This window comes from Rhincodon typus, chromosome 3, assembly GCF_021869965.1.
Source record: "Rhincodon typus isolate 14 chromosome 3, sRhiTyp1.1, whole genome shotgun sequence".
NCBI classification, from domain to species: Eukaryota; Metazoa; Chordata; class Chondrichthyes; order Orectolobiformes; family Rhincodontidae; genus Rhincodon; species Rhincodon typus.
Genome location: NC_063334.1, coordinates 37,180,154 through 37,197,351, shown reverse-complemented (window position 1 = coordinate 37,197,351; position 17,198 = coordinate 37,180,154). Strand labels below are relative to the sequence as shown.

At 39.9% G+C, this 17,198-nt stretch overlaps 1 protein-coding gene across 1 annotated transcript in view; it reads right to left on the bottom strand.

Moving 5' to 3' along the window:
- LOC109934192 (tyrosine-protein kinase JAK2-like) overlaps window positions 1-16,964 on the bottom strand; it is a 95,652-nt gene extending 78,688 nt beyond the window's left edge. The window contains exons 1-4 of the mRNA XM_020533023.2: window positions 16,841-16,964; window positions 14,374-14,491; window positions 10,235-10,380; window positions 9,058-9,379 (exon numbers count right to left, since the gene is read on the bottom strand). Of these exons, the coding sequence (XP_020388612.1) occupies window positions 9,058-9,379; window positions 10,235-10,380; window positions 14,374-14,491; window positions 16,841-16,929 (675 nt within the window). The 5' untranslated portion in view covers window positions 16,930-16,964. The remainder of the gene's footprint in view (window positions 1-9,057; window positions 9,380-10,234; window positions 10,381-14,373; window positions 14,492-16,840) is intronic.
- Between the last annotated feature and the right edge of the window lie 234 nt (window positions 16,965-17,198).

The window sequence follows — 17,198 nt, the reverse complement described above, 5'->3', positions numbered from 1 at the left end:
CATGAGTTCAAGGCCTACTCCAAAGGTCTTGAGCACTTAACTCAGATTGACACTTTAGTGCACTGTGCAGATGTTGTCTTTCAGATGAGATGTTATACCAACATCCAAAATATTGATGCGTATTCTAGCTGATATTTATCTGCACTACCATTAAAAAATAGAATGTCTGGGCATGACCATGTTGCCTGTGGACTTTTGCTTTGCCATCCTTACTTCAACAGTATGTCATTGGTTGTAAAGTGTTTTGGGGCATTCTGCGATCATGAAAATCAAACTGATGTCCTTTTTTTGGAGATAATAAGAATGGTCGATGCTGGAGTCAGAGATAACACGGCATGGAGCTGGAGGAACACAGCAGGCCAGGCAGAATTAGGGGAGCAGGAAAGCTGACGTTTCAGGTCGGGACCCTTCTTCAGAAATGGGGGAGGAGAAGGGGGCTCAGAAATAAATAGAGAGAGGAGGGCTGGGGCTGGGGAAGGCTGAATTTCTGAAGAAGGGTCCCGACCTGAAACATTAGCTTTCCTGCTCCTCTGATGCTGCCTGACATGCTGTGTTCCTCCAGCTCCACACTGTTTATTGACGCTACATCTCGAAACATTCTATTTACACAACCTTAAATGACATTTGCAGTCTGTAAGGTAAAAAAGCCCAGCTACCTAAAGCCTGGACAGGATTCAACCCACTTGAAAATATTTCACTGGAACAAACCAGCACTTCAAACAATTGGGTAGCACAGCAAGAGATTGTCCCTTGTCCCAGTTAGAATGAACAAAAGCTGAACCAGGCCATTTCTGTTACACTTCCACGAGCCACGAAGCACAATAATCGCACCACAATTTTGGAATCTAGGTTTATTCCAAATGACAGTCCTCTGTGGATTCCTCCACGCTGCAAGCCAACCACAGTTTAAGAGGTCAACAGACAATCTGCTCCCTTCCTATGCTAGTTCCATTCTAGCCCTGCTATGTTATCTTGTGCCTGTCAAAGAGGTAGGATTTGGACTGAGACCTTGTGGCCCATAGAATCACGGGATCCCTACAGCATGGAAGCAGATCATTCGGCCCATCAAATCCCGATCGACCCTCCGAAGAACAACCCATCCAGACCCGACCCAACCCCACCCATCCCAACCTATCCCTGTAACCCTGCATTTCCCATGACTAATCCATCTAGCCTACACATCCTTAGGCACTATCGGCAATTTAGCATGGCCAATCCACATAATCTGCACATCTTTGAATAGTGGGAGAAAATCCATGCACAGACAGAGAACGTGCGAACATCACACAGGCATTTGCGGGCAGTGGGAGGGTACTGAGAGGCAGCAGTACTAACCACTGAAGCCACCGTGCCACCCACAATCATAGAATCCCTACAGTGTAGAAGCAGGCCATTTGGCCCATTGAGTCCACACCACTACTCCGAACAGCATCCCACCCAAACCAACCACCTATGCTCTACCTGTAACTCTATTTCCCATGGAAGCCATAAGACCCGAAGGAAACCCATGCAGACACGGAGAGATGGGCAAACTCCCAAGGCTGGAATTGAACCCTGGTTCCAGGCACTGTGAGGCAGCAGCGCTAACCACACAGCCAACATGCTGCCCCAGAGGAAGGGACTTACACTGCACCACATAAAGCCCTCCTCCGCATATGACATTGTAATTTTAAAATCAACCTGTTATTACACATCTCTGGGGCAAGGAGGACTTGAATCCAGGCCTTTGGGTCAGAGGCAGGGACACTAGCAGTGTGCCACAAGTGCTAAAATGTCTACATTTTGTGTTCGTGACAATCAGCTGACAAAATCTGTCATCTATCACACTGTGGCACAGCTCTGTCCATGCAAAGAACTCTCATCTAATTCTGTAATTCTAATGCATCTTTCTTCTGATGAAGGTAGTATTAAAAATTTAAAATAAATAGATGGCATCTTTGTGGAACATCACATTCAACATGCTCCATTTATGTATTGGCAAGAAAATCTGAAATCGGAAGTTCAGGACATGGCCATTTCTCAGTCTGCATTGTTATGTATGGGGAAAGTACAGTGATGTTAGGGGTTACTCCACAGAAAGGGAAATGACTGTCAATGAGTCATCCTAAGGTGCTGTTGCACACTCACTGATAAGCACATACGAAGTTGCAAGCCCTTTGATGGAACAGAACTTAGAGTTGCAATGAGCTAAGAAAAGGGGACAATTGCAAAGAAAAAACTAAGAATGTAATACACAAACCACTTACTCATGAGGAAATTTTGGTACAGTTCTATTTTAAAAAATAGTAAATGACAAAATAGAGGCACCAACACAAGACAAGCACTGAGGTTCCAACTTAGCCAAAAGTGAAAGGGTATGGCCTTAGATGAAAGATTTAAATCATAACCTTGATATCTGTTAATTTCTGAATTGAATTGAATCATTTATTATGACTTGTATTCAATGTAAAAATTCAGCGAAAAGTGTGGACCTTCGTTATACATTCTTTGGCACCAATCACATTAACTTAGAATAAAGTTAAAAAAAAAATAACTTGAGAGTCCAATTTTCCTTTCACTCATCCCTCAATCCATACCTTTCTCTTGCTTCACTGCTGCACCAGTCATGGGCCTTCTGCCCTTGCCCATATAAAGGAGGGCAGAATTCCTTCCCTAAAACACATTAGTGAATCTGATGCATTTTTGAAATAAATTGACAATGGTTAATGGTCACCATTGAGTAAGATTTTTATTTCAAATTTGTGTTGAAATCAAATTTCTCCATCTCCCATGGTGGGACTTGAACTCATGTCCCCAGAATATTAGATTAGGGTTTTGGATTGCTAGTCCTGTAACTCTACCACTGCACAACTGCCTCCCCTACTACTACCTGGTGCCTCCAGAGTTGCATTCTCAAATTCCTTTGCATCACATACTTTTTTTTTACTATCTTCCTTGAAATCAGTGGAGTTGGCATGCTTTTGATATCTCCTTTTCTGGCTACGTAGTTATTTTTGACCTACGTTTCTGAGAAGCACATTGAGATGTTTTCCTTTTAAAAGCAAGTTTTAGTAGCTGCAAATTTAATCAAGTTGTTGACTTTTTAAAAAAAACATAACCTTTTGCTTGCACATTCAAACTCTCAGTTGCTGAGAAATCAAACAGAATTTTGAGAAAATGAATGGGAAAATTGATAGCCAAATTGTAAATCATGGGAAAAGTGAGTATAACATGCATGAGAAGAGATGTCAAGTGGCACATGCAAGACTTGTCACTGCAAGGTCTTGTTCCTATATTTATAGAGATATAAATAAATAGAATTATCCTGGAAATGTACAGTTTTAAGCACAGAAATTGCCAGATTACCAGGCACCTATAATTGACATGCTACTTGTCATGATTCCAGGAAAGGTTGCCTAAAGCTGTCAAAAGAACAGATGTTAAATAAGGGAAAAAACTCATCTCAATTTCCTATTTGTCTCTGATGGTTAGAAACATACTAATTTTATAAACCACTGAATGGAGCAAAGTGGCTAAACAGCATTAAAATAGTTTGTGCAGCTATGCAGCAAAATTATAATCATTAACTCTTTTCCTTTAAATCTGAGCTTCAGGAAGTTAATCCATGTCCTTCAATTCAAGACACAATTGAAGCATTGATCACTTGAATGTTCAAACATCTTGGCTCTCAAGTCATGCAATTACTGAGACAGCACGGACCTTCACTGGATATTAATTTAATTGTATGCAGCTTATGGGCATTACCTGGGATTGCCCTTGAGGGCTTGTGGTGGAATGGCAGCAGCTCTACCTCTGGGTCAGAAAGTCTGAATTCTAGCCCTACCTGCCACAGGATTGATTCATAACAACATGTCTAAAGAAAGTTGCTAAAAATTATGAAGGGACACTTCTCCCAGGCTGCCTATCCTTTTTGCAGTCCAGTGTTACCTGTGTATACAGGTTGTTTCATTTGTATATGGTTTATGCAAGATTGCAGCCCCCTTTTCATTATCTCAAGGGATGCTCCTCAACCTCTGGCTGCCCTTCAGCCTCCTATTCCTAAGCTTCAGCCATCACATGCTGAGGGGGCCACGCAAATCAGACTGCCTCCTTGTAGGTCTGCTCCTGATCCTGGCTAAGCTGACCATTCAGGGGTGGTCATTAAACCCAACATCCTACCTCTTCTCTGTGGTTATGTCTATATTTGGTGGTCGTGGAGAGGGAATACACTATGTCCACTGGTACATTTGAGGCCTTCTGTGACGGGTGGGCACATCAGGGGCTGGAGAAGTGTGCAATTCCATTAGGAGGTTTTTGCTTGCAATGAGAGAATAAATAAAAAAGTTTGTCTCCAGTATTACCTAGGAACATACAAATACGAGAAATAAACAGCTGGAGGAGGCAATTCAGCCCTTTGAGTCTGCTGTGCCATTCAATACAATGACAGCTGATCTCATCTCTGTCTCAATACCACATTCCTGCCCGATCCTTATAACCCTTTAACACATTACTAATTAAAAATCTGTCTATCTCCTCTTTAAATTCACTCAGTGGCCCAGCAACTATCGCACCCTGGGGTGGTGAATTCCAAAAGTTCATGACCTTTTGAGAACAGCAACTTCTCATCTTCATTTTAAATCTGCTACCCTTATCTGAAAACTAATACCTCTTGCTCTAGAATGCTCAAAAACGAGGAAACATCCTCTCTGTCTACTTTGTCAATCCTCTTTAGCATCTTGTATACCTCAATTAAATTTTTTCTCATTCTTCTAAACTCCAGAGAAATATACCTAAACTGTTCAAGCTTTCTATAAAAGATAAACCCTTATCTCTGGAATCAATCTAATGACCCTCCTCTGAACTGTCCCCAATGGAACTATATAATTATCCTTCACCAATCAGATAAAACGATTGAGACAAACATAAAGGCTAAACTTTTTTCAGAGAATTGAGATGACCAGAATTAGTCACTAATCTAAACTTACTTCCTGATATTTCTAACTTCACATATGCAAATTAATTTATTGCAATTAGAAAGTGGAGGCAGGGACCTCAATTGTTAAGGGATTTCCAGACCACAAGTTTAATAATCTTAGCAGTTAAATCCTAGCAATGATGCTTCAGAAAGCTAGTAAATTGCTTCATACAGTTGATTTCACTAACAGTAAAAATAAATGTTTAGTGTTTTGTCCTTTGGTGCAGCCCAAACACAAAGACATTCAACTTTCCCAGCTCATTTTTAACAAGTTCAGGAATAGCAATGGTTTCATTCTATCTCCTGCTTCCAGGAAGCTGTTTAATGGTCACTTAACAACTTCCCAGAAACACAAGAAACAGATCAATGCATGTCCTTTGTTTCAAATATGAGGAAGGCTTTGTAATTGTCAAGAACAACAATCTTAGTGGATAAGATTAGGACCCCACCTCATTTAAAATTAAGGAAACTAAACTTCAAAACATTTTAGGAAATATATTTCAAATATGGTTTTTTAAACCAGGCAACGATGGCTTATAGTCAGTGGAGAAAGAGCTCTGAACGCAATTACATTAAAAAATCTGGACTCAGGAATTGGAGGTATGATGTCAAACTTGCAGATGATACCCCTAAGTGGAGTATAGTTAATACAGATGAAGAAGCTGACAAAAAAGGATCACATCAAAAGCATGCAAAATGGGAATATAATTGACAAAGAAATTTCAATATAGATGAATATGTCTCAGCACATAAAGGATGATTAAAGGTGCCACATACTACATAAATAGAATCATTCAGTAGAGGCCCTTCAGTCCAGTGAGCCTGTACTGCCAAAACTACACTAAATCTACATGAGCCCAACATTCCAGCGCTTTCTAGCCCATAGCCTTGAATGCTATGACAAGTGCTCATCCAAGTACTTTCTAAAGTTTGTGAAGTTACCACCTCTATTATCCTCAGGCAGTGCATTCCAAACCTCCATCATCCTCTGGTGAAAACATTTTTCCTCAACACCCCTCTAAAACTCATGCCCTTCACCGTAAAAATGTGCTCCCTTGTTATTGAGCAGTTAACTAAGGGAAACAGCTGTTTTCAATCCACCCTGTCCATGCCCCTGATAAGCTTATACACCGCTATCAGATTTCCCCCTCAACTTTCTCTGTTGCAAAGAAAAAACTCAAATCTACTTACTGGAATTTAGAAAAATGAGGGGTGATCTTATTGAAACATATTGCATTCTCAAGGGGCTTGACAGGGTAAATGCTGAGGAGGTAACCCTTCTTGGGGGAGTCTAGGACCAGTAGGTGTAGTCTCAGGATAAAAGGAGCACCAATTTAAGACTGAGATGACGCGGAAATTTTGTCTCAGATGTTGAAGTGTCTTTGGAGCCCTTGCCACAGAGAGCTAAGGGGGCAGGTATGTGTACATTTAAGGCTGAGATAGATAGATTCTTCATTAGTAAGGGAATCAAGGGTTACAGGGAAAAGTGGACATGAGGAATATTGGATCAGCCTTGGCACAGGAGGCTGAAGGTACTGAATAGCTTACTCCTGTTCCTATTTCTTATGGTATTTACCAACACGTCTTCATAGCTGAAAATAAGGGCTTAAAATGGGTAGAGAATTTCAGATCTGGAGGTGAAAATAAACAAATCTTTTAAAGTAAAAGCATTTGGGTTAATTTCTAGAGGATTAGAATTCAGAAGTGGGGAAGTTTAAGTCAGTTATAGGATTACCGGAAAGGAGCCATGTTGGACTGGAAACGTTCACTGTTTCTCTCTATACACATGCTGCCAAACCTGCTGATCTTTTCCAGCTTTTTAGTTTTTTGTTTGAAGCTAAGAGAGATTTTTTTGAAACCTTGGTTAAATGACACTTAGCATACTCTGTACAGTTGTGACTGCTGATTATAAAACAAAAGGATATTAAGCCATGAAAAAGGAGCAAAGATGATTCATAAGGATGATACCCAAACTGAAAGGACGTACTTATCAGGAAAGGTTGAACTGGCTCAGTTTCCACTTCTTTAGCAAAGGGAAGACAGAGGAGTGACCCAAGAAAGGCCTTGAAAATGATCATAGAATTGTTTCAGCATTGCAGGAAACCACTCAGTCCATCGAGTCTGTGTGCCCTTTTTAAAGAGCTACTCAGCTACTGTCTTTCCTCCACTTTTGCTTTGTAACCCTGCAATTTCTTTCGATTCAAGGGTGTGCAGGTCAGGCAGGATTAGCTATGCTAAATTGCCTGTGGTATCTTGACGGGTTAGCCATGGGAAATGCAGGGTTACAGGAATGCAGAGTATCAGGATGGGATGCTCTCTGGCAAGTCGGTGTAGACTCGATGAGCCAAATGGCCTGCTTCCACACTGTAGGGATTCTATCCAGCTAATTATACAATTCCCATTTGAAAGCCACAGTTGAATCTGCCTCCAGTGCATACTCAGGTTGCACATTCCAGATCCTAAGCACTCACTAGTCAGAAATGCTTTCTCTCATCTTTCCACTATTTATTTTCCAATCACCTGCAGTCCGGATGCTCTGGTTCTGGACCCTTCTACCAATGTGAAATGTCTCTTCCTATCTATTCTGTTGAGAATCCTCATTATTTTGGATGTTTCTATCAAGTCATCTCTCAGCCTTACCTCCTTGAAAGAGCACAGCCCCAGCTTCTTGAAGTTATCCAGATACTGGAAGCTCCCAGTCCCAGAGCTGTTCTCCTAAATCTTTTCTGGACTCTCTCCAGAAGCATTCACATCCTTCTGAAATTGTGTTGGCCAAAACTGGGTACCTTACTCCAGATAGAGGCTGAATTGGTGTTTTATAATGATTTACCAGAACGTCCAAAAAGGTTGTACTCCAGATCGCTATTTCTAAAGCCTTATTCACCACTTTCTCAATTGTCCTGTCATTTTCAACAATTTTTGCACATGTACCCAGATCCCTTTTGTTACTGCACCTGCTTTAGAATAATATCTTTTATTTTCAATTGCCTCTCTTCATTCTTCTTACTAAAATAGATCACTTCACACTCCAGGCATTAAACTTTATCTGCCAAGTGCTTGTCCATTCTACAAGCCTGTCTGCGTCCTTTTGGAGTTTTATCACAGACCTGCTCACAATACTTTCAAATTTTGTGTCACCTTCAAATTTTAAAATTGTGCTATTCAAGTCTAGGTCATTAATACTCATCAAGACAAGTAGTGGCCCTAATATCAACCACTGTGAACCTGACTATACACCAAACTGTACAGACTGAGAAATTATTCACACTACAACAACACAATGAATGGAATTGATAGGCCAAACATACAAAACATATTTCTACTTGCAAGAAACTATAGCTCATCAGTCCCTCAAATATTTTTTTCAGTGATTTATTTACGTACATGACACCATTAAAAATTTGCTCAAGATTTTAAAGGATTGGCTTCTTGTTGTTGCATAGATGCAAAGCTAAGAGGAAGCACTGTCATAAATAGAATATAGTTTCAATAAATCCAGTTGGGCACTCCACAAACTTGTTTATACAAAACTCGCTATGACAAGTAGCACCATAGTTGAGGCAAATGGCATAAATGCATTTAAAATAGACAACCAAGGAAAGGATACAGAGATAGGGTTGAATGAAAGAGGGTGGGGAGAAGGTGTGTTTGGACCAGAAACTAGTTGATCCAAATGACTACATGCTACATTTTCAGGTGTAACACAGTGAACCAGATAACAATAGCAGTTAGTGGCTTTAGAATAACAAGAAAACACAAGTTCAAATGAAATGGACAGCAACTCATGCAAAACAAGATTCAACTTCAACCAGATGAATTTGACTTTTCAAGACTACTTATAAATCAAGACCCCACTGGATTTTTAAATCAACTGAATCTCAGGCAATGGAGTACAAAAAATGGTAATGTTTTACACATAAACCTTCATAATCTGCATGAGGCAACCAATTAAATTAATGTATTCAGTGAAGAAAGCTGAAGAACTAAACTTTTATACAAGTGCATTAACAGATGTAACCGTTTTGCGCTGACCCTTTTAATATCTCAACTTTAAAAGCTGCAAAACATTATAAGTGGAGTACTTAAATCATTACGGCTATTACCTGATCAGGTTGAGAATCGATGTCTTTACATTTTCCCTTCATCCACTGAATGCCTCCGTTTCCAGTTACAACAATCGTTGTAAACACATCTTCTCCTGAAGGTCCTTGTACTGGCTCCTTCACTTCAAAATACTCCGAGAAAAAGGCAGGCTGAAGAGTTTCCATGTTAATCAAATATTTCAACTTCAAATCTCGGGCACTTGCATTGCACTGGCTGAATTGCCGGATAAACTGGTAAAATCGGAATCGGATCCGCTTCCTTGTTACAAAGTGGTAATTTTGGATCTGTAGACGAATATTTTTCGGCAAGAACGATTTGTAACTGGAATTGAAACAATGCAATTATTGGTACAAATATCAACTATCTCAAGTTACAAATTCTCTGAAAAATCTTCAACAGTTAAATTGGCTATCGGCTAATGGTAAATAAACTCATTATTGTTTTTCAAGTCCAAAGTCCTAAAAAAATTGTCACTGTGTAGGACTAGGATGTTACTATAAAAGCCACAACTCACAAGAATCACATCATGAGCGAATATTTGTTAGGGTCGCAATCCTGCTTCCAAGTCAGAAGGTGCACTGTTTGAACCCTGCTCTAGACACAGTCTTGATGAGTACATTAGTATAGAGTTCTGGCTCAGGATTTGGGGTTGATATTCAATGGATCCTTGTGGATCCATTCATGTTGGGTTTGGGAAGTTTATTTTGTTTTTGTTTACCTGCACACTGTGTTAACTGGGGATGAATTCCAGTTAGCATATTTTTGGTTACATGTGCATACACCGATTGCAAAGAATTCAAATATGGTAAAGCACCTCTAAAATTAAACCACCAGAAAATCACAACTTACTCCTGTGTACAGAATATCTACCTCTAGTATCCTAACCAAAAAAAGACAAAAAAGTTGAGGACTAACAACAGTGAATGGGGAGAATCTGGAACACACACTGCCTGAGCACGTGGTAATGGCAGATTCAATTGTGCTTTTTCACAGAAAATCTCGATTATTTGAAGAGAAAATTTTGCAGGACCCTGGAGAAAGACAGGGGAATAAGATAAGGGCTGCCACTGACATGGGCTGATTGGCATCCTCCAGTGCTTTGACCATTTTAGTCTACCATTCTTTGCAAAGTTAACGGAATTGGAAGAAAGCAACTAAAAATGTTTGACTTCTTACCTAGTTGAGCGATAGATGTCCAAAGGTGACTGGTCCTTTTCCTTGGCTATTCTCATTATATCAAGCACGGCCATACCAAGGCATTCCTCTTGTGTTTCGTGTGTAACTGGTATTTTTATCCATCCATTAATGAAGTCATCACGCCACTGTGAAAGAAAAGCTTTAATTAGAGGCACTCTCTTCATTCCATCATCAAGCTTCAACGTAGTCAAAACATTCCCATGTCTCTCCTTGGATGAGGAGTTGGCCTCCCAATAGTGTCCCCACTAACTGGATTACATATTTTTGAAGCAGGACATGTAATATTCTGTCTTAGCAATAATGTACAATGCACTTATGTCCTTTTATCCCCTGATCCATTCATGGTCATTCACTGCTTTCAACTATCTTAGTTGGATTTCATCTTATAAAATCAGTTAAAATAAGTTATGTTTTGTTGTTGAGATCACGATTCTTTTTCTTTCCTTTTTCTCATTTTTAGTTTGGCACTGAGTTGCAGTTAGGAATTGCACTTTTAACATCATCTTGTTCAAAAAAAAACAAAAGATTGATGGTTCCTGTTGGGAACTGGTTTGGAAAGGCAAGACAGGTTAATTACTGCTCAAAGAACGATATAAATGATCTGGCACCAAGATGTTGTTATGCTCAGGGATTGGCAGTTAGTTGGATGTTGAATTGTTCAATCAAGAAACTGGTTCTGACCAACTAACCATACAGAATGTTGAAAAAGAAAGAGAAACCAAAATGTGAACTGATTTTGATTAGATTTTTAGGCAGGAGGCAGTGCTGCTTTGGAAGCTGTGGGACTATGTTGTTTGGTTTTTACTCTCTCTAGTTAGTCTCCAGTTACTGACTTGTTGAAAGTCCTGAGAAAGGAACTCCAGTCTTTAAGAATTTAAGAAAAATCTCTAGAGGTCTGGGGATGCTGATTGCATTGATCGGTGACTTCAGAATTCAAGCATGCACAATTCCTATATGCCTGCAATACAACCCATCAGAATTCATGTAGGTTTGGTATTCACTGTTGAAACAGCTATCACACTGGCAACCTAAGAGTCCTTTAGTTTTGTTTAATTTATTTCTTAACTCTGTCTGTCAGTATGCAAGTAGGGCTTGGTGATTCAAGAATACTGGGCTTAGGTCATAGATGTTAATTAAATTGTCTTGTAGTTCATCTGTGTTCTGCTAACATCACATTATTGATAATAAAATGTTGTTTAAATTATAAACTTGGTGCACAAGGCTAGTTATTTATAAAATCTGGTTGGGAACATTTGAACAATTTTGAGGGTCATCAACTGTTTTAATTTCACTGTGTTGCAAACTCAGTGATGGGATGCTGATTTGGTCTGGCTTACCAACGGTGTGTCGTAACATTATAAGTTTTTAGCTAGCTCAATAATTCTGGAAAATAATTTAAAGGCTTTAATAGTGCTATTCCAGAGTGGATGAAGCTCGTAAAGATGCAGTGAGACCAATTCTTGACACCCCCCCGCCTTACCCCAGGATTTTGGCATTGCTGAGGTTGGGAAAGTGGTGGAGAATTCCCAAATACACCAGAATAGGTTTCATCCGTTTTGCCAAAGCCATTCCCAGTGTTACCCATTTTTGCCTCCTTCATTTTAGCCAGTCAAGGAATCCCATGAGATGGTGAAGATATTTGACCTTTTCAGGGATGCTTTGAGGACATCTCTTGAAGTACTTCCACTGTCCCCTTGGGATCTTGACTTCTAAGTGCAGTAGCTGCTTTGGGCATCTTATGCTGAGCATATCCTGCCCTGCAGAGATGGTTTTCAGTGATTAGTGCACTGGGCAAGCTGACATGGGAGAGGAGGCGGAGGTTGGATCCTGCAAAAGCACTGCTGGTCATTTTATCTGGTGCTTCTCAGAACTCAATGTAGCTTGCACAAGCCACTGAAGCGTATAGAACAGGGACAGCTTTGCAAAGGCTGAAACCCACTTTAGTTGAGAGTTGAAGGATATCCCTTGTTTAGTTCTAATAGTGTGCAGGGCATTCTTCTAGTCAGGGATGTCGTTGTGCTTCTTGCTGGATGTCCTGCGACCTTAGGAGAACAAGGGAAATTAACTCCCACAACTCCGACTGCATACTAAATGTAAGTGGGCTGAAAGAATTTCATCACAAGCTGCTACTTCGGTTAGTCTGCTCCCTCTCATACACTTAAAATTTGCAGCTAACAGATCAAAACTAATTTTGACTTTGTTTCTCTTATACAAATGGCAGCAGTAGTCGACGGCACAGTGGATCAGTGGCTACCATGTTGCCTCAGAGTGACAGCTACCCACGTTCAATTCTAGCTTTGGGTAACTGTCTGTTTGGTGTTTGTACGTTTTCCATGTGTCTATGCATGTTTCTGCTGAATGCTCCGGTTTTGTCGTACAGTCCAAAGATGTGCAGGTTAGGTAGATTAGCCATGGTAAAATGCAGGGTTATGTGGTTAGGGTAGGGGCCTGGGCCTGGGTGGGATGCTCTGCAGAGGATCAGCGCAGACTCTATGTGCCAAGTGGCCTCTTTCTGCACTGTAGGGTTTTTACAATCTATTCAATGACCTTCTATGATCTACTAACATGTAAGTAACTTTTGGTGCCATTTTATTGGGACGTTTTCATCTCAATATACGAGAACACCACCATATTGTTTTTGAAGATCAGAACTACCAAACTCCAAGGTCTACAGAACAAACTAAAATTTGGTCACTCAGCAGCTTAGCACAATTCTAGGTCAGTTCAGCGTTAGATTTAACCAGACCGAACCATGCTGACACACCATTATGGTTGGTATAGTATTGCTGTGAAAATTCCGTTCACAAAAATAAAATTCTCTTGACAGCAGTGGAGTCCTCTCAGCTATTTCTAAAATAAAACATGCATCTCAAAAAATACAAGATGTCATTCTTGAGGTCAGTCCACACAGAGAGCTGAATCTTTGTTGTAAATTTCTAAAGTTGTTTGAGCCATTACTATTTTCAGTCAAAAGAAATGACTGTACAACATCTTACTTTAATGAATTAAGGCAAACATATATTTTCATAGAGTTACTCATTATGTACAGGTAAAGTCGCCATCATCCGACTGGACCAGAGGCTGCTATCTTATTAGACAGAAATGACTGGTGTTGGTTTAACCAGAGGCTCACCATTTCTCCGGTGAGGAAAGAAATTGAAGAGGGGAGTCCTTCAGGTAACCTCAGCCAGCATGGGAATTGAACCCATGCTGCTGGCATCTCTCTGCATTGCAAACCACCTGTCCAGATTTCCCACACTGCAAACCAGTAGCTTCATGCAGCTTTCAACTTAGATGGTTTTATATTAAAAGGGGAATGAAATTTAAAAGTACAGATATTTTGCTGCAGGCTATTGGGGAGACAATGTCTAGAGTACCAATACAGGTTGGTCTCCTTAAGATAGGTACAGTTCAAAAGGAGGGTCACGCTTCTGATTCTGGATGAGGGCGTTTCGAGAGGAGAGGCTGGAAAGACTGGGCCTACTTCCTGGAGTTTAGAAGAATAAGAGACTTATTGAAATATGTACAATTCTGAGGGGATTTCACATGATAGATGCTGAAAGCATGTTTCTCCTTGTGGGAGAGATTCGAACCAGGGGACACAACTTTAAAAATCTCTTCCACAGTGCACATTGAGGCAAGGCAGAGGTAGACAGATTGTCCAGTAACAAGGGAATCAAACAGTATTGGGAATACTTAAGAAAGTGGTATTGAAGCCACAATCAGATCAGTCAGGATTTAATGGAATGGCAAAGCAGGCTCAAGGCTAAATAGCCTACTCCTTTTAAGTTGTATGTATTTTCATGACAGGGTAGACAGGATTTCTACTGAGTTTTCATTTCCACAGTTGTAATACGAATCTGTTGAGTTAGTCGAAAGTCATTGCTTTTTTCATTAGTGTCACTTAGCTGGACAAATAATAAAGGCTCAATAAAGTGCTCAACACCAAAAAGTTAAATTTAATTATACAATCAAAACATTTATACGGTGTACAAAAGATAAATCAACAGCAGTTCAATGTGTATCAATGCAGTAAATCTCAGTTCCAACACAGCGCTTGTAGCTAGGAATGCGAGTAAAGCAGAAATAAGTCAGCCAAAACATATAGCACATTTTACCTGAGCAAAAAGGTATGTCATGATGGTATCATCAATAAAGGGACTCTCTGCACCCTTGGCAACTCCATAACGATAGGCTCTATTATTTCCAGGACTGTACCAATGTGGAAAGTAGAATCTGCGGAGAGAAAATAGAAAGGATCACTTTTGCAATTTGATTAAATTGTCAGTCAATTAAGCTTAAATGGTCAAATAAATACTGTCCACAAATTACTGTATACAACATCCACCAGCACTAAAGGATTGTTTCACTTTCTGAACTCTGACCATCTCTCACCTAAACAAATGAATATCAGTGATTCCAAATATGCAGAACAGCCCCCACCACGTTTAGTGGGAATGTTCATGTGAATGTGATTCATCCACACTTGTAATGGCCAGTAAAAACTGGTGGTGTATTGAGATGGAATCACAAGGACTGTCACTTAAAGTATCTTTCAAATGGCATCCTGTGAAAGTAAGTAGTGAGATATGGAGTTAGGGTACAATTGCTTGATAAAGGTATGAGTTGCCTACCTGTAATACTTGGCTGGCACTTCAGCTGCTGCAATACATACCAAGACAGAACCTCAGCTTGCATTTCACTCACTCTTCCATACACCTTATCGACATCCCGGATAGTGTTTTGGTGTCAATACGTGGACTGTCATGGGATGTGTTTTTTTTTAAAAATATCTCCAGCAAGGTATCTTAAGTTGATGTGGTAATGTTCATTTTAGCCCTTGTCACAAAAGAAACTACGTAACGCTAGTGCGGAATCGAAAGATCCAGTACTAGTAAGTTTGGTTAAAAGGCGGCATGGTGGCTCAGAGGTTAGCACTGCTGCCTCACAGCGCCAGGGACCCAGGTTTGATTCCGGCCTCGGGCGGCTGTCTATGTGGAGTTTGCACATTCTCCCCGTGTCTGCATGGGTTTCCTCCGGGTGCTCCGGTTTCCTCCCACAGACCAAAGATGTGCAGGCTAGGTGGATTGGCTAAGCTAAATTGCCCGTAGTGTTCAGGGATGTGTAGATTAGATGAGTTATAGGGGGATGGGTCTGGGCGGGGTGCTCTGAGGGTTGGTGTGGACTTGTTGGGCCGAAGGGCCTGTTTCCACGCTGCAGGGATTCTATGATTCAATTGTCACGGAACTAGTAAAGCGTCCAGTTGGATTTAAATAGCTCAGTTCAACATCGTTTTAAAAAAAACTGATTTTGAACTGTATTAAATTTTGTTTTTAAATCACTCCTTAACATCAAGAATTTTTTTCAGGAACTCTTTCCTTGTTAGATTACCTGTTAAGTGCAGTCCAATTATACTGCTGTGCGGCCAATTTTACACCAAGTGATACACAAGTGACTTTGAATGGAAATCCAAGGTGGGACTGAGGGGGAGAACAGCACTTTCAAAACGAATTGAATGCGCATCAAAGTTTTAAATTACACCCAAAGTAGAAACTATACCCCAATATTCAACACTGCATCACATACTCAAAACTCTCATGTCAGGAATGTGGGCCTAGACTCAACAGTAACAAGTGGAGTAACAAGCTATTGTTGAGTGGAACAGAGATCTGAAGATTCTATGATCTTATTTGAATTATATTACATGCTAAGGAACTTCTAACTCAAATGTGCTTAAATGTTGTGATTTAAGTGCTTAAAACCAATGGAAGTAGTCGGTTCACTTTCTATTTATACATCAGACTTCTCGCAGTATTTTACTTTTTCATATTTAATTGTGCATTTGCTTAAGAGAAACATACCATTGAATCAAAGGGGTTAACCTGCATAAAAACCCTTTAGATTCAGTTGTCTTTCTCATTGTCAAAGTCATTCAGGCACTGTTGGCACAAAAGACCTCACACATCGTACATATAAATCAGATGAAAGATATATTACTTTTTTTGGGAAAACTTGTGAGCCAAAACATATTAAGTGGTATTGTGCAATGAGACAGAATTAATTGATGGCCTCATAATGAAAGCACCTTGAATTAGCAGCAATCAGAACATATGAATGATTGAAATTTACATTTAGTTTCAGGAACAAAAAACAGTTGAACTAAAAGCCACCATGAAACTCCTGACAGTCGTAAAAGCTTATCTGGTTCATTCCTTACCCAGCAAAAGGTGGTCAACTCTAGAATATCAACTGAAATGGCTGAGTAAGTGACTCAATGCAAGGTTCAGTGGGATAAGCAACAAATACTGGCCTTGCCAGTGACACCCACATCCCAAGAAAGAAAAAAAAAGAATAAAAAGTGGACCCTCATTGTCATCTGTACAACATATAATTGAATAGGTTTCAGATAGACAGTACATAGTTCACGTTATACAAGTTCTAGTCACTAACCTAGTGAGAATATTAAGAAACATGTTCAAAAGAAACAATGACAAACTTGCAAGAGATCCTTGAAAAGAGAGCTTTTGTATTTTGACAGCAAACAATATTGACTATTGATATTAATACTTGGAGATTTCAACCTACCTTAGTCGAAAAATGGTGGCTACATCTGCAGAGTCATCAATGTCAAAGACATGGTTTGGAGGATACCAACACCGGTCTCTTTCATTCATCAGAGCAAAAAGGGTATAATACACTGGTGGAAAACCTATTGAACAAAAGGCACTGGATATTAAAACAAATGAGAATCATAATATTGGCATTTCCTCTACTATTGACTAGTTCTTTGTTTTAACTACAGCAGTACACTATTTGGCTACCCTGGGAATTGTAAAGCTTGCAATACTTTGAACGTTGCATTGAAATTGTAATCGCCCATCACTTAATTCTGCTGCAAATCATTATGGTTTTCTGAACTATTTCAAACATTATGATCTGTTTG